The sequence below is a fragment of the Spermophilus citellus genome (assembly GCF_964194105.1).
Source record: "Spermophilus citellus genome assembly, chromosome: 16".
In the NCBI taxonomy this organism is placed as follows: Eukaryota; Metazoa; Chordata; class Mammalia; order Rodentia; family Sciuridae; genus Spermophilus; species Spermophilus citellus.
The window spans coordinates 34,363,285-34,384,547 of NC_138196.1; the positions used below are offsets into that span (position 1 = coordinate 34,363,285).

Consider the following 21,263-nt stretch of genomic DNA (forward strand, 5'->3'; position numbering starts at 1 on the left):
AAAATGGATAGGAAAAGACACATTATGTAAATAGTAAGCACAGGAAGGGTGGAGTGGCTATATTAATATTAAAAAATAGATTTCTAAACAATATATATCTCGAAAGATAAAGAAGGACACTTCAGAATGATAAAAGAACTAATCAATCAAGGTGACATGAAAGTCGTAAATTTGTCTGTCCCCAATTACAGCCTTAAAATGTATGAAGCAAAAATTGACAGAATGAAAGGAAGAAAAAGGCACAATTGAATATTTAAATCAGCTGGAGATTTATTGCTTCTCAAAAGTTGATAGAATAATCAAAGAGTCAGCAAAGACAGAAAATGTAAGTGACATGATTAACTACCTTGACCTAATTGATATTTATAGAACACTTCATCCAGCAACTGTCAAATGTACCTTCTTCTCAGTGCACATGGTATGTTTACCAGGATAGGACATTTTCTGGATAATAAAAAAATTCAATTAATTTTAAAAAGTTGAAATAAAATTGTTTGTTCTCTGACCACAATGAAATTAAATTAAAAACTAAGAACAATACTATAAGTATTTGGAAACTAAAGATCACACTTTTAAGCGTTCATTGGTTGAAGAAAAAAAAATCACAAGAGAGATTGAAAATATTTTGCAATGAATGATAATAAAAATATAACATATCAAAATTTGTGGGACATAACTAACATAGCACTCAGGGAATTTATATCTTTAAGTGCTCATTAGAGGGAGAAAAAAGAGTCTCAATTTATCTAAATTTTTACCCTTATTTATTTATTTTTTGGTAGTATGGATTGAATCCAGGGGTGCTAACCACTGAGCCAGATCTCCACCCCTTTTATTTGAAGACAGGGTCTTGCTAAATTGCTTAGGTCCTAGCAAAGTGGCTGAGTCTGCCCTCAATTTGGAATCCTCTGCCTCAGCCTCCTGAATCTTGGGAATTACAGGCATATGCCACTGCATTTGGCTTAAATCGTTACCTTTAAAATCTAGAAAAAGGAGAGCAAATAGAGCCTTAGACAAGCGAAAGAAAGGAAATAGTAAATACAGAAATCAATGAAATAAAGAACAAAAGGAGAGAGAGAAAAAAACAATAAGACCAAAAGTTGGTCCTTTGGAAAAATTAATAAAATTAATGTCTCAAGTATGAATGACACAGAAAGAGAGAAAAGAAATTTCTAGTATCTCCCTTGTCCTGAGCGGCTTTTTTCCTCCATACCCTTTGGTTATAATATTCTCAAGCCCAGAGCTATGGAATAAGCTTTCTATGGGCTGAGGCCTCTGAAACCATCAGCCAAAAGAAACTTTACTCTTCTACGTTGTTCTTGTTGGGGGTTTTGGTCACAGCCATGAAAAATATGGATAAAGTAGTGGCAAATGAAGTTAACAATTGTATTTATGGGGCAAAGGAGATACACCTTAGTGGATAACAATGCTGGACCCCAAATGAGAAGTACCTGGTCATAAACTCCACCAACCCCTGATAGAAAAAAATGTCCTGCAAAGAGAGAGTGCTTCCATGAAGATATAGGTGCCCAATAGAAAGTTTTCTACATTCCTGTATCTGAATTTAGGCTCTTACAACCTATTTAGTTTCAGAACTTAAGTTTACAGAGAGGCATTCAAGGTACCAATTCTGAGAAGGAATTCAGTGAGATGGGAAATCTCTGCCTAACCTACATAAAGGAGGAAAAAAAGATGAAAAAGGAAAAGTTGCCAACCTTAAAGAAAGCAGGGTCCCACAAAATTATTTGAGCATCAGGATACACAAAATCTGGATCTGGCCCTCACTGAATGGGCCTTCGATGAAATGGATGGAAGCAACCAGGCATGTCCTGATACTTACCATTATTTGCAAGCACATAATGGATGGATGTACAATTTCAAAGCTTTAGTTAAAACTGCAAAAGGCTGGACTTTACTCCAGTATGTTCATGTGGTTTTGTTTGTTTGGTTTTTGAGGAGATTTTTGTGAAGGCCAGAAAGGGAGGATACCTATAGCTAAGACTACTAGCCATCTCAGAGTCAGAGGGCTCATCTTCCTGGATGAGCTGGATTATATTTCTCATGCTCCATTGCAGTTCAGTGTGATCATGTGAATGAATTCTAGCCAATGGAATGTGGGCAGACGCATTGTATGCCCAGACCTCAGCCATGAAAACCTGCACAGGAGCCACCATTGTTTTTCCTCCCACCAGCTCAAAGCACATGAGCAGTGACCTTGCAAACCACTGTGGAACAGGCAGAGCAGGAAATGGAAGGAAGCCAGGTCCCTGAACCAGCGCTTGAAAGAAAACCAAATCTGAACGCCCATTTCACTCTTCTAGTTGTTGAGAAATAAACTTTTTATTATTAAACCACTGGGATTTAGAGGCTTATCTATTACAGCGGCTCACAATAGCCTTATACCGTTCTTATTAGTGGAAGAATACCACTTCTTTTAAATTATGTTATGCATAAGTTTAATAAAATTCTACTTGCTTATATATTTAAACAAAGAACAAAAGAGGAGGGAACACCACTGCTTATCCTTGAGATATTAAAAAAATAATGCTCCATTGTTATTATGAACAACTTTACATCGTTAATTGTGACACACAGATGAAATGGACACATTTCAAGAAAGACATAAATTGTAAAGTTCACTCCCCCAAAAGATAGAAAGCTTGAGCATCTCTATGTCAATTAAAGAAATTCAGATGAGTTTATAATTAAAAATCATCTGAAAAAAGTTCCAGGCTCAGATGTCTCCATTGGTGAATTCTATCAATATTTATGGGAGCAAAAACACCAATCCTATACAAACTGTTTTAGAAAATAAAGAAGGAGGGAGTACTCTCCAGCTCATTTTATGGTACCAGTATTCCAAAAACCAAATAAAGATATATTTTTCTTTCTTTTCTCCCTACCCCCCCAGTACTGGGGATTAAATCCAGGGGTGCTTTAGCATTAAACTACATTCCTAGCTCTTTTTATTTTTTATTTTCAGACAGGATTTCAATAAGTTCCTGAAGCTGTCCTCAAACTTATGATCCTCCTGCCTCAGCCTTCTAAGTAATTGGGACTACAGGCATGTGCCACTGTGCCAGCCAGATAAAGACATCATAAGAAAGAAACTAGAAAAAGACATTCTAAAATCAGATAAAGACATCTTAGGAAAACCATGGACCAATATCCTTCATGAATATAAATGCAAAAATCTACAATAAAATATTAGCAAATCCAGCAGCATATTATAAAAGATGATATACCACAATTAAGTGGTAATGCAGGGTTGGTTTAACATCTGAAAATTAATCAATGTAACAACAAATGAAAAAAATAAAGGAGAAAGACAATAAGATCATTTCAGTAGGTACAGAAATTGCATTTGTCAAAGTGTGACATCTTTTTATCATTAAAAAAAACTCTCAGAAAATTAGGAATTTAAAAAAAAAAAAGATCAGGAATAAGCCAAGAATGTTGGCTCTCACTATTTTATTTAACATTGTGCATGAGTGCCTGGCCAGTGTAACAAGGGATAAAAGGAATACATTCCAGAAAGGAATAAGTAAAACTGTCTTCAGATAAAAGTGATATTGTATAGAAAATCCTGAGGAACTTGCAAAAAATAGCTATTAGAGGTAATAAATGACTTTAGCAAAGTTGCAGGATACAATATGCAAATATCAATTGTATCTTACATAGTAGCAACTAACACTTAGAAAGTAAATTTATAAAACAGCTCTGTTTATAATAGCATAAAACAATCACAAATTTAGCAAAAGATGTGTGAGCCCCACAGGCTGAAAAGTTTAAAGTATTACAGGATATGAAAGAATATTGATATAGTGGGAATCTACTCATGTTCATGAATTAGAAGTCTTTTTATTGTTCAGCTGGCAACCCCTCTTGAATTAATCAATAGATTCAATGCAATTCTGCTGAAAATTCTGACAATTTTTTTAACTTAACAAACATTTTAAATTTTATGTGGGAAGACAAAGAACTGTGAATAGCCAAACTATTCTCAAAGACAGCAGTGTTGGAGCACTTACAACCTGATGTGAAGAACAAAATCTATCTGGCTCTGAAGGAATGAACTAGTTTTATCCTTTGACCTATGGGTTGTCATGTAAATAATTTCCACAGGAGGAGAGATGGTGCAGCTCTGAGATCAGTACATAACTTCCTAAGGTAGCTATGTTGGAAGGTGATACTTATTTGGCATGATTGCTAGGGGGAAAAATTCATGTTGAACATAAGCTTTGTAATTAACACAGAACTCGGTTTAAATACTGGCTGCCTCATCTACCTCAGTTTCTTCATCTTCAAGTGGGGTATACTGTAGAAGGCTTGAGACAATGTAGCACAGAAGCTGAGCCCTGTGCTGTACTCTGCAGATAGCCTATCTGGGTTTGAGTTTCAGCTCTGCCCTTGCCTAGGTATGTGGCCTTGGGTATGGTTAATCTTTATATGCTTTATTCTACTCACTTGTAAATTGAGGATATTAAAAGTGCTTACCTGCAAGGTTGGTGAACAGTAAATGAGTTAATAAATCTAAAGCACTTAGAATAGAATCTGGCACCATGAAGGTGCTCATTAAGTGTTACACACTGTTATTTTTTCTCACTTATAAGACTTGAATGTGTTTCCTTTTTTTTTAACCACCAAGCACAGTCCCTGATATCCAATAAATGCTAGTTCCCATTACTCTATTGAGCATAATTAGCACTCTGGGATTTGACACTGAGAAATGCATTTTGCAATCTCGGGACCAATCTCAGTTTCAATTTCTTAAATTTTCTTTCCTTACTATTTTTCATTTTTAAAAAATTTTTTAAGAGAAATAGAGAGATTTTTTTAATATTTATTTTTTAGTTTTCAGCAGACTTACTATTTTTCAATGTTTAAAAAATAATTTATTTGAAGCTGGGGGTGTGCCTCAGAGCCTGTGCCTAGCGGGTGCAAGGCACTGGGTTTGATCCTCAGCACCATGTAAAAAATATAAGCAAATAAAATAAAGGTATTGTGTCCATCTATGACTAAATATATATATGTATATTTATACATGTATATATATATATTAAATATATATACAATACCTTATATATAATTTATAATTATATATATAATACTTTATTTATAGGACAATAATGCACAAATCAAAACCTTAATACTGGATATCAAATACTAGCCCTTCTCCTAGATTCTGTGATAGCCATGTGTTCCTTCTGGCCCTCTCTGGCCACCATGTAGCTTGCTCACCCAGAGACTGCAAAATGAGAGCTGCCTTCCTCTCCTCTTCTTCTCTTTCCTCTGTCACAATTATACAGAAATTGCAGAACACCAAAAAAATACAAGGTTTTATTTTCTCTTTATATGAAATGCAGTATCAAGTATGTACAGCTGTTCGCTTCAAGCCGCCACTTAAAGGAGAACTCCTTGGCCATGTGACTGGTTCTGAGCCCTAGAAGCGGTATTATTTTTTCAGTTTTTGGGTGCAGACAACAGCAGGGCTGCTCACAACTTACAGCTGCCTCTAAGTATACGACTTCAGAGATGTTTCCATTTCTCATGCATTTCCTCAGAGCAGGACTGTATGGTAATAATCCTGTACCTTTATTAAGGATGCTGATATTTGGGGGATTTACTTATTTATGCTGTACTAGAGATTGAACTCTACCATTGAGCTATATCCCCAGCCCTTTTTATATTTTATTTTGAGATAGGGTCTTGCTAAGTTACCCAGGCTGGCAAAAAACTTGAGATCCTCCTGCCTCAGCCTCTTGAGGCACTGGAATTACAGGTATGCACCACCCCACTTGGCTTCATTTTTTTTTTCTTAATTGAAACATAAAAATAAGAAGTCTTTACACCAAGGGACATTAAGCAGAAGGATTTCAGATATTCTATAATCTATGCCTTTGTTGAAGATCTACAGCCAGCATCTGGGACAGAGGAAACATCTGGATCTTAGCTCTGCTTCCATAGGACAAATCATTTTATGTTGGGGAAAAGATGACATTATATGTTGGGGATCTCAAGTCTTTCTTGGACATTTTTTTCTTAAAGAAACCTCTTAAGTTTACTTTCCAAAGACAAGACTTTCCCTTCACTGTCTTCACTTCCATGAATCTGGAGCCCCAACTGCCAATGTCTCCAAAAGAGCCACAGAACAAGAAAACATATAAAGTAAAATAAGTCAAACTGGTTGAAAGTGTTGGGCCCCATATAGATTATCTTTCACAATATTTTGCAGAATCCTTTCCCCCTTGTTGTCTCAATTTCTCTGCAATACAAGAGGTTGTTTTTGTTTGTTTGTTTGTTTTTGCCATGCTGGAACTCAAACCCAGGGGCTTGCTTGTGCTAGGCAGCTATTCTACCATTAAGCCACTTGCCAGCTGTCTCCTTTTCTTTGAAACCATTTTAGTGGCACTACCCTGTGCCTTTCTGCACTAACAGGAATAAAAACTTCTAGCCGGGTGAGGTGGTACATGCCTGTAATCACAGAGGCTGGGGAGGCTGAGGCAGGAGGATCGAAAAAGCCAGCCTCAGCAAAAGCAAAGTGCTAAGCAGCTCAGTGAGACCCTGTCTCTAAATAAAATATAAAATAGGGCTGGGGATGTGGGTTAGTGGTTGAGTGCCCCTGAGTTCAATCCTTGGTACCCCAAAACAAACAAACAAAACAACAAAAAACTTCCGACAGCCCATCTTGTCTACCCAGGGAAAGGAACTTTGCCATTCCTGCCCTCCCCTCCTGCTGCTCCCCCTCCCATTTTTTCTTGGAATGACCCTTGGAGAATAAAGACCTTTCTCACTAGGAGAGAATTCCCTTTAGAAGGGAACCACAGCTCTGACAGGGATGTGTTTACATTATCAGTGGTGCTTCAATCACACTGCATAATGAATTTGAACTTTTTTTTTTAAAATGATGATCCACCAGGAGTCCATTCTTTTTAGTTATCTGAAATCTTTCCTACAAAAATCTCAATTCCAGTCTCATTTTCCTTTTACTATTTATTCTGCCTCCCAAAGATATGTATGTGTTGGGCCATATCTCAATTCCAGTCTCATTTTCCTTTTACTATTTATCCCCCGCCCCCAAAGGTATGTATGTGTTTCAATGTGGCAGCATTCTGGACCTTGGGAGCCCTCTGGTTAAGCAGAATGATGATAATAAATAAATACGTAGTCAAAATTTGACACACAAAGAAGAGAGTTGCTATAAATAAAAGTATTACAATTTTGCTGGAAAAATTGAAATGTAGCTGTATATGTCTTTATTCTCCTATAGTTGCCAATGATGAATAAAGTTAACATTGAATACAGTTCTATGTGCTCAGCTATGAGCTTATTCAGTTAATAAATATTTATTTTACATAAACCATAACTCTAAGCTAGGACAGAGGTAAGAAAGCCATCTTGTCATTTAAAAACTCATATTCCACACATATTCTGCAAGGTGGTGCAGCCTGCCAGGAGTCGGGAGGCTGAAACAGGAGGATTGCAAGTTTGAGGCCGGCCTAGGCAATTTAGGAAATCTGTCTCAAAAACGGGGGAGCGGAGGGGACTGGGAATGTACCTCAACGGTAAAGTGCCCCTGGGTTCAATCCACAGTATGGGGGTTTAGTTGGGGGAAGACATATTAGAAAGGTGGTATGCACCGTAATCCCAGCTACTAGGGAGGCTGAGGCCAGAAGAATGCTTGAGCTCACAGTTGGAGATCAGCATGGGCTACTCTGTCTCAAAACAACAAAATTAATTCCCTGTCTTCCTGGAGTTTACCTCTAGTGAGCGAGACAGGCTATAACAAGACAGAAGTGGTATCAAGATGCAGGATGGTGTTATAGATAGGAGGTTTGAAAAGCATCTGGAAAGATGAACAGGTGTTAGCAGTAAAGGGCATTCTAATCTGTTCCATAAAGTCCTGCTTAGGGTGAGGACAGATGGCCGGAAAGGAGGGAGGTGGGGGGCAGGAATGGGTGAGAAAGAAGAAGGTATAACTGGATCGCCCATGAAATGGAAGGAATAGGAGCATTTCCCCCAAAAAAATAGTTTGGAAGAGACTTCATTCCATGTTTTTCAGACAAAGGGGACATTAAGAGGTAAAGAAAACAATACTCCCTTATTTTACAGATGAAGAAAACAAGACTCAGAGGGTGAAATAATTTGTCCCAAGCCACCCAGCTAGTGTGTGGGGCGGCGGAGGGCAGAACTAAGATTAACCTCGTTTCCTGTTACAACTCAGGCAAGGCCCCACTCCTGCCCCTGGAGAGCGCAGCGATTTGGAGCGGGAAGGCCACATCCCTTTGAAAAACTGCCTGACTCTCCTGACCCCGGCCCGCACCGCCCCCTACTGGTACTTTTCTGAATAGCCTCCCCGTGGGTCCACTTCCCGCTGCCTCCCTTCTAACCCCAGCTGAGCTGGCCCGGGAGCGCGACGTCTTTCCACTAGGACCCAGGACGCACGAAGGCCTCTGGCCCACGCCACCTGTTGCCCTCTTCAGCTGAGGTTTCCCTCGCTTGGAGTCAGGGCGCCCATTGCCCGAGGCCCTCCAGTAGCCGCGCGCCTCCCCGGCGAGTCCTGGGCGCTCAGCATCTCCGGGCAGGGCGCTCGGCGAGGGGTCAGGGAGCAGGCCCGGCCCTGCCACGAGCCGAGAAGTTGGCAGCAACCTCCCTTCCCCGGCTTTCGCCGTGGCCGGGACCCTGAGGCAGGGCTGCCCTCACCCCGGCCCACCCCTCGGCCCCACCCTTCCTCCTCCGCCCCGCCGCCCGCCCGCCCAGGTCGGCGCACAGCCCGAGCGCCGCGCAGCACCGAGGGCTCAGCTGGGGCGCCAAGTTCCGCGCGATGGGAGGCTCCCACTCTCAGAGCCCGCGGGGCCAAGAACCCACCAGGGAGAGGCTCCCGAGACCCAGAGAGGCCGCGTGAGTCCCAGAGCCCTTTCCTAGGGCCACCCTTTGGGGGTTTGCATGCCAGCCCGGGATTGAAGCGCACGGGGCTGGTCCCCGAAGGGCTGGGAAGGTGGGGTTCCCGCTCGCCGCAGAGGGGACGCGAGCGCTTAGGGTTTGGCTGGCTGGGACCTCTCGCCCAAGCCTTACCCGCAGGGACCTTGGTGGCGTCCGACCGGGGACGCCCCCAAGGACCCACTGCGGCAAAATCATGCCCAGGCCAAACAGCTGTGCTGCTCCCAGACACGCTGTGCAGACGAAAAAGGGGACCCCGCGTTTTTCTAACTCTTGCAGGCAGGAAAAGACACGTGCCCTGAAGAGCTCTGGAAACTTTCGCAAGACAGAGCTAATTGCAGGGAGGTGAGATACTACAGAGGGATTGGAGTCTCAGAGATAAAACTCGGTTCATTTTGGCCTGTGGGGTCCTGGAATTTTGATACAGTGCTCGCTGCTTCCAAGAACTCCCTCTCTTGTTTGCTCCGAGAGCTTCATGATGATCTCAGAAAAAGGGCTGCATTGTAGCAGCAGCAATTAGGCTTTTGTTCTGGGACGGCAACAATTGGGGACACCAAGTACTGTAATGCAAGCCATGAAGGGAAATTTTTAGAGAAGTTGATTTAGAGCAAGTCCCATGGTTTGAAAGACGGCCCTACATCTCCGCAGAAAGAAGATGAGTAGGTAACCTTTTGAGAATTCAGTCTTTAAATGTTTAATTGATCAATTATTTATTTTTTAGAACGCGTGTCTGTATTGGAGGTGAGGCAATGCCAAGAAATTTACACTTCTTAATTCAGCAAGTGTCAAATCTATTTAGTTTGAGAAAGATACGCTCACCTATCATGTAGGCAGACTGGGCCCTGGGAGGACTTTTTGATCAACCTTTCAATGCAAAGTAACTTCCCTGGTATCCAAATATTAGATGTGTTGTTTATGCCTCCTAATATTTGCATATGATCTTAAATCTAAACTTCGTTTAGGCAGCTTATTAATGATAAGGGTAGCTGAGATTTATTGAGCATTTTAGAAGTGCAAAAAAAAAAAAAAAAAGAATGCTTCTAAATCCTCTGATACTTCATCCCTAAGAACAGTGCCTTAATTTCTGTTATTGTTATCATTTTACTGGTGAGTGAACAAGCACAGAGAGATCAAGCAAGTTGTCCAAGGTCACAAAGCTGGAAAGCAGTGAATCCCTGGTTGACACCAGAGCTCATGCTGCAGCTGCCTCCCACCCCAGAGTTGTGACTGATCAATTTTTTCACAGCTGGCAGAGCACACCCCCTTTTTTCTTTAGTTTCCTTGAATAAGGGAAATATCTGAATAAGTGATGCTTAATACTTAAAAGATGAAATTGCCAATGTTGGTTTAACAAACATAAAAGGTGAAGTTAAAAGTCTGGAAGCAGATAGCTGTGGCTTCAATTCCAGGCTCTGTTTCTTAACAGTGGAAGTCTTTCATCCATTTCTTTTTTGGGGGGTGGGGGAGGTGGTACTGGGGATTGAACTCAGGAGCACTAGACCACTGAGCCACATCCCCAGCCCTATTTTATTTAGAGATAGAGTCTCACTGAGTTGTCTAGTACCTTGCGGATGCTGAGGCTGGCTTTGAACTCACAATCCTCCTGTCTCAGCCTCCTGAACCCTGGAATTACAGTGGGCCACTGCGCCTGGTTTTTATCCATTTCTAATTTCTCCCTGTCTCACTTTCTCCATTTGTAAACAGGCACAATGATAATACCTACTTCATAAACTATTCTGAGCTTGACATAAGATTATATATATGCATATGAATATATATGAATCATGCATTATAGTTTTATCTTTGAGTAATAAAGTATATTGCTTTAGGCAAGGATGAAAGTTGACTGTTTACCTTTTGTGAATATGTGGCCAGGTTTACTGTGTAACTTGAAAGCAAATAGTGGGACCATTCGCTTACAGCATGTTGAAGTCAGCATGCAGTGTGGGGTTCAGTGTAAGGTTGTTAAGTTATCAGTTGTTAAATTATTCAGTGGCTTGGCAATAGAGGACCTCTCTCTTTCATGAGAGAGATATTTTGCAAAGCTTCCCTAAATTTAAACATAAATGCCCATCTTTGATCTCTGGTTAGGAATACAGCCCTTGCCCACTTGAGTGATTGCATTAAGAAGCACAGAGGGGCTGGGTTGTGGCTCAGTGGTAGAGCGCTTGCTTGCCTAGCATATGTGAGGCACTGGGTTTCAATCCTCAGCACCACGTAAAAATAAATAAATAAAACAGAGGTACTGTGTCCATCTGCAATTAAAAAAAAATTACAAGAACAAAAAGAAGTACATAGGATGGGGGTATAGCTTGGTGGTAGAGCAATTGCCTAGCATGCTCAAGTCCCTGAGGTTCCATCCCCAGCACTGGGACACACACACACACACACATACACACACACACCAAAAAAAAAAAAAAAGAAAAAGGAAAGAAGGACGTGTGGTCAGTGTGTTGGGATTATCAGTCTCAACAGTGTCAGGCTCTGCTCAATGACTTAGCCTTTTTTGTAAAAGCAAAAAAGTATGCACTTTATCTAAGTCCTGCCTTGTTCATATGCATAAACTACAAGTTTCTCCAGGGTTCAAGAAAGTAGGGGATTCATTGTTGATCTCACCCGCTGCAGATTTCCTGCCAACATGTGGCTGTCATGGATAAGGCTGACCTCAAGGAAGTTCCCCTCCTCTGACTGTGGTGTTTTCTAAATCCATTGTTCCTTTAATAAATAAATAAATACATAAAAAATGCATCAATGAAGGCATTTGTCTTTCTGAGGGAGAAATTATGTTTCAGAATGTGCACAGTTTGTATTTCAGAATAATTTAATCAGGTACCTAATGGAACCAGAAAAATCTCTTCTAAGATCTTTGTTGTGAAATATAAGCAAACATAGATGTACATGAAAAGCAATGTCTGATCTTAAGATAAAATTCACTATCATTGAAAAGTGTAGCCAATTTTCTTCAAACCTAAGGACACAAACAGATTGACTTTGGTAAAAGCTAGAGGGGGATTTCACCTCACTTATTCAGGGAGGGCACAGTAAGGTCATAAGGAGCTATGGAGTTAGGAAGACCTAGGTTGCAATTCCTGCTAGATGACTTACAGGCTTAGTGTGGACACACTGGAAATGCAGTTAAACTCTTCAGTTGGATAAATTTCTGCATCTTTAAAATGGCAAATAGTAATCTACTTTTGCAATTGGTGTATATTAGCACAGGGCCTGACATTTAATGAGGCCTTGTTTAATTAGCTTTACATTTACATGTCTGTGTACCTAAGAACCAGATACTGGGCTTTTTGGGAGGAAGATCCGAGAGTAAGGTGAGGTTTCTTCTCAAGGAAAGGTTGATTTGTGTGCTAATTCAACAAGGCCTCTTAGAAACGCAAGCCAGTAGCTTTTTTGAGTTAATTTTTATTTTTTCCCCCAGAAAGTTGTACTGTCAAGAGGGTGGAAAAAATGTGTTTGGGGATATGGTAGTTTGGTGCACTATAAATGACCTTTCAGTAAAATGGCTCAGGTAGTTCAAGAGGGAATATAATATGTAACTATTTCATCTAGTTCTTATTTAGCTTGTCTGCCTGGAATGCAAGATATGTACCTGTTGTCAATTCTTAATGGGTACATTTCTAGGCCAATTTTTGTTTGCATTTGGTGTTTAACAGATAATGGAATAGGTCAGTAGCAAAGATGGAAGTTCCTAAAGCCTTGAGTGATTTTGCCATGTGTCTTTCTGATCATGTGAATGAGATGCAGATATTATGATGTTTTAGTGAACTGCAAAGTCCCCAACAGCTAAGTCAAAGTACCTCTTCATGGGCAGGTCAGTGTGGGATGGATATGTCCTTGACACAGAGAGGGACATGCTGGCTTTGAAGTTTTAGATGCAAGAAAACATGGCTCAAAATATGTAAACTCAGGAAGCAATATTTCTGAAACCCATTGCTTTCAAACTCATAATGCTGTCAACCATCTCTTGCTACACAATTTTTATTAGCATTAAAAAACTCCTTAGAGTATGCACAGTGGCTCATGCCTGTAATCCCAGCAACTCTGGAGGCTGAGGCAAGAGGATTGCAAGTTTGAGACTGGCCTGGGCAACCTAGTGAGATTCAGCAACTTAGTGAGATCTGTGCCAATAAAAAAAAAAAAAAAAAAAAAAAAAAAAAAAAAAAAAGGACTGGAGTGTACCTCAGTGGTGCAGCACTTGCCTAGCATGTGCAAGGCCCTGGGTTCAATCTTCAGTCCCCCAAAAATAAATAAATAAAAAGTCAGTTCCCGTTTACTAGAGAAGTGTTAAAATGTCCATGTACAAAGTTTTAATGTACAACTAAAGAGAGTAATTTAGAGAATGTTAGTGAGAAAGACCTAGAAAAACCAGCTGCATGAAGAAAAGTTTTTAAAAATTATAGTATTTAACTCGGAGAAGTGGCCAAAGAGACGTAGAAATATATAATTTTGAGGGGATGTTGTCTGCCTCCATCTCTGGTAAAGCCAGCCCAAAAGGAAATGGCTGGAATTGCATGACAAGGCAATTATTTGTACGTATATGCTGAGTTTAGATAACACAACTTTGGACTGCATAGGAAATAGTGAAAAAAAAAAAAGTAATAAGGTGAGAAGAATCCCTTTCAGCAAATCATTCAAAGTTAGTCCAAGGGTTGGTACTCGGATGGAGTCTATGTGTAGTTTAGTTCCATAAGTTTTTTTCCCTTTTGTAGTGACCATCAGTGCCCCACGCCTGCCTCACCCCACAGGCTCTCCTAGCTGGTATATGTTTCAGGATCAAAAACCAAGAAGCAAAATAATAGTTAAATAAATAGGCACAGCTGCTGGATTCTGTGTTCAGGAAGTGGATTATCTGAGGTCTGAGTTGATCAGTTGCCAGAGTGAACTATAGGGTGGATGAATTGTTAACCCAAGGCCAGGACGTGAACCGGTGCCATCCCACAGGGCCATGAACATGGAAGTACACCTTCCAAGGAAGCTCACTCTGGCCTTTGGGGGAGCTTCCCTCCACAAGTTTAGTAAAGGCTGCGTAGAAGAACATTTCACCATTTTAACCATTTTTAAGCATACGATGTAGTAACATGAAGAACACTGGACAACTCTCACCACTATTCATTTTCAGAACTTTTTCATCATCCCAGCTAGAAATTCTGTACCCATTAAACAACAACTCTTCATTTTCTCTTCCCTGGCTCCTGGGAAGCTTTTGCCTTCTTTCTGTCTCTGTTTCCTATTCAAGGTCCCTCACAGAAAATCCTAGAACCCTATAGTATTTATTCTTTTGTGTTAGGCTTACTTAGTGTAATATTTTCAAGGTTCATGGATGTTGTAGCATGCATTAGAAGTCCATTCCTTTTTACAGGTTAATACTATTCCATTGTGTATGTCGGTGTGCACATGTGTCACATTCTGTTTATCCCTTCATTGGTAGATGGGCATGTGAGCTGCCTCCACCTTTTGGCTGTTGTGAATAATTCTGCTCTGAGCATTAGTGTACAAGTGTATGTGAGACTCTGTTTTTAATTTGGATATATTTTGGATATATTCATAGGAGTTAAATTGCTGAGTCTCATGGTAACTCCATATTTAACTTTTTGAAGAATCACCAAACTGTTTCCCATTGTGGCTGCACTATTTTGCATTCCTAACTCCAATGTAGGAGGATTCCAAGTCTCCCCGCCTTTGCGATTTTCCTTTGCTTTTAAATGGATGTGAAGTGGTATCTCATTTAGTTTAGGTTTTCATTTCCCAAGTGATTCGTGATGTATGGGCAGGAGCTCCTATGAGGCAGGTAGGAGATTGAGAATCATGGTGAGGGCCAGAGTTTGAAGAGATGAGATGAGCAGGTAGCAGGGTGCCCACCAATTTCCAGGAAGAAACTGACCCTGGAAGGAGTCTTGAAGGACAAGTGAGCCACCAGGTGAGGGAAAGGCAGTCGAGTAGAAGGGAAGCATGTGCAAAGGCCTAGTGGTGTCGGGGACCTGTCATGCATGGGGAATGGTGAGGGTTTGGTGGGTAGGGTGGAGGTGGAAGGGACTGAAGGGAATGGAAAGCAGTAAGTCTGCAGAGGCAGATAGGGGCTGGGTGACACTAGGTTGGAATTTCAGCTCAATTTCAGGAGCCATAGATGCAGGTCTTCAGCTGAGGGGTTGGCCAAATCACCGTAGTAGCCCTAGTCTACACTGGGGAGAAGTATTCTCACAGAGGGACTCAACTCAACGTCGGGGTAGCTGAAACCACAGCTTCCTGTGATCTTCTCCAGCATCTTACTGCCCACCCCAGGTAGCACATCAGGGATAGATTTTCCTTTGTCCACACCTTACTGTGTCTGAATTTTTGTTAATTAGTAATTCAATAGCATTATAAATATTTTCATTTTATTCTTCTGAATTTCCAATTTTTCTATGGCATATATATTTTTATCATCCAAAAGTACATTTTTAGAAAGAATATCTGAAAATTTAGAAAACTGATAATACTGGTAAGAAAATAAGTCACCATAATCTCACCACTCAGAGATGGTTAGCACGTTGGTGTGTTTTTGTACAGTTTATTTTTATTTTTCAGAAATAGGCCTATGTAATGTGTTTTGCATTCTGATTTTTCATTCAGCTTTATAAACATTTTTTTCCATATCATTTTACTGAATTCAGAAATAGCATTTAATGTTTACTTACTGGTTCATTATTGACATGTGCCATAATTTATTTATTTTTTCCTAAATGGTTCACAGATAGGTAGGTTACAATTTTTGCTCATAAATAACATAGTAGTTAATTGATAGCCTTATAATTCTTTGTGTATCCTAGACTAATAACTTAGGATATGTTCCTAAAAGTTCATTTTTTAAAAAATTTATTTTTAGGTGTAGATGGACACAACACAATGCCTTTATTTTTATGTGGTGCTGAGAATCGAACCCGGATCCCGCCCGAATTAGGCGAGCGCTCTACCGCTGAGCCACAATCCCAGCCCCTAAAAGTTCATTTATAGGGTAAAAGAATATGAACGTTCCAAAGGTTGCTATAGGTTACCACGTATTGTCAAATTTTCTCTCCAAAAGTAGTAACAAATTATATTCCCCTGAGCAGTATATAACAGTGACATTCTCATAGATCCTTTCTACTGGGCTGGGCCCTATCATCTTAAATCAGTTTGGTAGGGGGGAAGGTGGTGCATACCTATAATCCCAGCAGCTCAAGAGGCTGAGGCAGGAGGATCCCAAGTTCAAAGGCAGCCTCAGCAATTTATTTTTTTATTTATTAAAAAATTATTTTTTAGTTGTAGTTGGATGCAATACCTTTTTTTCAATTTATTTATTATTATGTGGTGCTGAGGATTGAACCCGGGGCCTTGCATGTGCTAGGCAAGCCCTCTGCTGCTGAGCCACAACCCTAGTCCCAGCCTCAGCATTTTAGCAAGGCATAAGGAATTTAGCGAGACCCTGTCTCAAAATGAAATTTTATAAAGGGCTGGGGATATGACTCAATGGTTAAGAACCCCTGGGTTCAATCCCTGGTATCAAAAAAATTTAAAAAAATCAATTTGATAAGAAAAAAAGGTACAATCTTGTTTTAGCATTTTTATTGATTAGTGAGAGTGAATTTATTAGCCATTTTTAATTCCTTAATTCTTGTTTCTTTGTCAATTTTGTACTAAGATTAATTTTTCAATATTCTTGAGAGTTCTTTGTATGATGAAGCCAGCTAACATTTATTGAGCACCTATTATCTTCTAGGAAAATTCTCAGTATCTTACATGCATCAAGTTGTGTGATTCTCCAAATAACTCTATAAAAAGTAGGCACAGTTTTAAATTTTATGTATGAGGAAATAGGTATAGAGAGACTAAATAACTTGCCCAAGGTCTCATAGTAAATAAGTGACAAAACTGGGATATAATATTAAATTTAGATTCTTTTTTTTGGTGCCAGGATAGAGACAGGGTCTCACTGAGTTGCTAAGTGCTTCACTCAGTTGATGAGGCTGGCTTTCAATTTGCAATCCTCCTGCCTGAGCTTCCCAAGCTGCTGGGATTACAAGTAGGGATATAATACTGAATCCTAAAACCTATATGTTCACTTAATAGGCTTTTGTTATACTATTTTTATACAATTCTCTCCTTCTCCTCCTCCTCCTTCTTTTTTCTTAAACACTTTGACATTTGTTTATTCTCATGTCTTTATGTTTTAAAGAGAAAGTATTTTTTAAACTAAATTTTTTCTTGCCTTATAAAAAAATTGAACATATATTGATATATCCTCTGTATGACACATCCAGTTTCCCTTGTTATTGACATCTTATATTAGTGTAGTACATTTGTTACAAGAAATAGATCAATATTGGTACATTATTATTAATTAAATTTCATATTTTATTCAGATTTCCTTAGTCTTCACTCAATATCCCTTTTCTGTTCCAGGACGCACATCCAGAATACATCACAAATTGAGGAGTCATGTTTATTTCTAACATATATAAACCTATCACGTTTTCCTTTGAGGTTGTTTCCTTAGCCTTTCTGCTCTTCTCTATCCCAGAATTGAGGTTCCTTTTTTCTTCTAGATGTTTTATGACCGCCTTTTTTTTATAATAAACCATTTATTCTATCTGAAATTTCTAGATTCACTAGTATAAAATAAGGCTCTGACACTTTAAAAAAATTAGCTAACTAGTTAGTTAATACTAGCTACTAGTATTAAGTAATCTATTCTCTTTCCACAGCTTTTTACTAGTGTTTTAAAAATTCAGTATTGTGGGCTGGGGGTATAGCTCAGTTGGTAGAGTGCTGCCTCTCATGCACAAGGCTCTGAGTTCAATCCCCAGCACCACAGAAAAAAACCACATAAAGAAAGAAACAAAGAAAGAAAGATATGTTGTCCATCTACAACTATAATTTTTTTGAAAAAAATTCAGTATTGTAATCTCTTTTCTTCTGTTTAACTCTAGATGGTTTTTCTCCTTCCTATTCATTGAGCAAATGTTAATTTTTTTCTTTTCATTCTCATGAATTCCATAAATATTAACTGACTGCCTGAGAAGCCATTATGAAAGCTATTTGTTATTATGTGGGAATGTATCTGAAGAGAGGAAAGCTTTTCTAAATATATAAAATCTTAATATTTGTTTATGATATTGGAGACAGGACACATGCCAGAATCAGACAGGAGGAGGTGACCCTGAGAATGGAAGGGGATGTGGTGCTTAGGGAAAAAGGGACATTCATAATCGAGCTTCTCAGAGCATTTATACTAGCCTAATCAATTTTCAGTCCACCTGAAGTTTGCATTTTAAGCAATTTAGCTCCCTCTTCTGAAACAGTGGCACCTTCAAATGCCCTCTGGTCATCTGCATGTTTTGTCAGGCTAATGTTTTTCACAGTCTAGATTCTATTTCTTGTAGTATGAGACAAAGTACTAGCAGATTAACAGAGTGAATGCCAAATGGCCAACCACTATTCTCTACTCTTCCTTTATCTTTCAGCTCTTTTACCAGTGGAAACATGGTAATTGTGGACAGTTATTAATACAAGAATTCTTCACTTTGACATTTATTCATTCTCAGAAGTCTTAACAATAGTTGGACTTAAAAAATAATTTTTTTTGTTTATTTTTCTTGTAGGTAGTACATTTCTCCTGCATCAGTCTTAGGGTAGATGTACAACAAATGTTATTAGTAACAATTCCAGACCAAAAAAGTTATATTTTGCTTGCTTAAACTTGTGAGTTGTTTCTGTTTTCTGTTGCTGTAATAGAATACTGGAGGCGAGGTAATTTATTAAGGAAAAGGGTATTTTCAGTTCATTGTTGTCAAGAATGGGAAGTTCAAGATCAGGCAGCTGCATCCAGTGATCTGTTTTGGTGGGGATTCTCTGCAGAGACTGAGGGGTTACAGAACAGCTGGACATCACATGGCGAGAGGGGCACACACAAGAGACAGAGCCACACTGTCTTTGATAACAGGCCCACGGTGGAGATAACTCATTAACCTGTTCCCCACAGACCCCTAAGTGGCTCTGCCTTCATGACCTGATCACCTCTCGAGGGTCCTGCCTCTTCATATTTCACAGCAGAAGTTAAGTTTTCACATGATGTTCAGTGGAGACGTAGCAGGAACGTTACATAGACACTTCGGAGTCGCGTGTGTTTTCTGAAAGACAGATAGTTCTGTGTCTGAGAAGACACGTATATCTGTGTCATGATGCCAATGTCTCGGCTTGGCACAGAATCACAAGCCACCACACAGCTTTGTAGATTCAAACAGCAATTCTTTATTCCTGAACTCACACCGGCCTCCACACACGTTCTGGGGCAATCCCAGTTCTGCTGCCACCCAATTCACCTACTCCACGAGGCTTTCCTCCCAAAATACTCTCTGAATCTCACGAGAACTCAAAGGGAGCTCAGGTAGCAGGAACGCCCTATTTCCAGCAGCAATAATCCTCAACATCGAACTTCCCTAAAACCCAAGGTCTTAAACTGGGAACGCCCTAAACCCAAGGAGCGGGATACTTCCTCAAACTGCAGGATACACCCTAATCCTGGATCCACCCTGGTCATTGAGCAGGGTCACCTTTCTCAAACACATGCAAGGTCACAGCAAATTTCCAAGGCAAGTCCATTTAACATGGGGTACGCTGGCAAGGAAATATCCATGCGTCATTCCTACTTGGCAATGGCCCTCAGCATCATGATGCCCGTCCTTGTAGAATCCTGACCACACGCTACGTCAGGATAAGCACTCCCAGAAACCTTGCAAAGATGCTTTGCTTGAGAATAGCTCTGAAAACTTCTATGGATAGACTCTAGATCCCTTGATAGCAGGATGCAATTGCATGTGAAAAGACACATATACACATACATAAAAGTCAGGAGGGTCAGAGACCCTACGTTTATCCATCATCTTATGTAATATTTTCTGGGGCCCCATGAAGTTGATGTTATTCTTTCCATTTTACAGATTAATAAACTGAGGCCTGGAAAGGTTGACAAATGAAGGTCACAGACTTACTAAGTGGGGGAGCTAGTATTGAGGTTTGAAGAACTTAGCTGAAGCAAGAGGAGACAAAATGACTAGGTATTTCTAGAGTGGGTCTGCCACCCAGGCAACTCATTAACCAGCAGAGGCTTCTGTTTATCTACTAGAAAATGAATTTTTATGGCACTTTCCTACTGATAACATAGTTTCAGGCAAGTAAATGTTTGAGGAAATGTTGTCCAACCCATTTTATAGATAAATACCAAATACTGTGCTGCATTTACACAGAGCAGACAGGATGCTTCGCGTGTTTTTTTTTTTTTTTCTGGATTATTTTTGTCTGTGGGTCTTGCTTTCCTAACAACTGAAAAATGTTATGTTTCTATGGCTACATCAAAATTATTCTTAAAGAGGGGTTTGAGAACACAAAACTCAGGAGGCTTGGTGTAAGATAGGAAAGTGGGAAGATGACTGACATTTCCTTTGCCTTTTCAAGCCTGTGTGTCCACTGGCCTCAAAAGACCCTGGAGTCCTTCATTAATCAAGTTACATGTAAGAGTGCTTGCCTTGTATGCCTGAGGCCCTGGGTTCAATCCTCAGCACTGAAAATAAATTATATTCAGTCTATGGTACTTCTGATGTGTATGAAGCCATGTGTGTTAGCTTTCTGTCACTGTAACAAAATACTTGAGATAATCAAGTTACAAAGGGAAAAATGTTTATTTTGGCTCAGTTTTGGAGGTTCTAGTCCACGATCAGTTGGCCTGTTGCTTTGGGCCCGTGGTGAGGCAGCACATTGCGGTGGGAGCGTGTGGAGAAGCAAAACCATTCACCTCATCAACCAGGAAGCAAAGAGAGAGGAAGAGGTCAGGGTTCCACACTTTCCTTCAAGGGCACACCCCTGTCACCTGAGGACCTCCTACTACACCCACCATATAAAGTTTCTGCCACCATCTGATAGCGCCACCTTGTGGACCAAGTCTTTAGCACATGGGCCTTTGAGTGACATTCAAGGTCCAAACTTAGCATCATAACCAGTGGCCCATAATGATGACAAGTGGGAACACAAGTCAAATCCTAAATAGCCACCTTTACAGTGGCTACCCAGAGTGGAGGTTGGCAGATTACCTTGAGGACAAGATATAGCTAAGAAATAGGCTTCAAATTTGGGAATATCTGGTAATGACTAGAAAGAAGGGAGACAGAGTGGCCTGTCCACTGATGGTGTAGATGTGGGTGGTCCTCTTTGCTCTTTCCTCTGTGGCTTGCTGGGTAGAAGCCTTTGTTCTCCAGTCCTACCACCAGGGGGCACCATCCCCCCAATCCTGGGCATAGGTC

At 40.1% G+C, this 21,263-nt stretch overlaps 1 protein-coding gene across 10 annotated transcripts in view; it reads left to right on the top strand.

Annotated features, from left to right (window-relative positions):
* The window catches only part of TACC1 (transforming acidic coiled-coil containing protein 1), a gene marked incomplete at its 5' end in the record, with an annotated part of 113,916 nt that overhangs the window by 18,680 nt on the left and 73,973 nt on the right, over positions 1-21,263 (top strand). For 2 of the 10 annotated variants that reach the window (XM_081269155.1, XM_081269159.1), the window contains one exon: positions 8,412-8,901. The exons of 3 other annotated variants lie outside the window; for them this stretch is intronic. Coding sequence is in view for 4 of the 7 variants with exons in the window: in XM_081269158.1 (XP_081125284.1) it covers positions 8,825-8,901 (77 nt within the window). Of the gene's footprint in view, positions 1-8,411; positions 8,902-21,263 lie in introns of those variants that run through there. 5 more of the 10 variants (XM_081269158.1, XM_081269156.1, XM_081269152.1 and 2 more) reach the window with 5 other exon arrangements.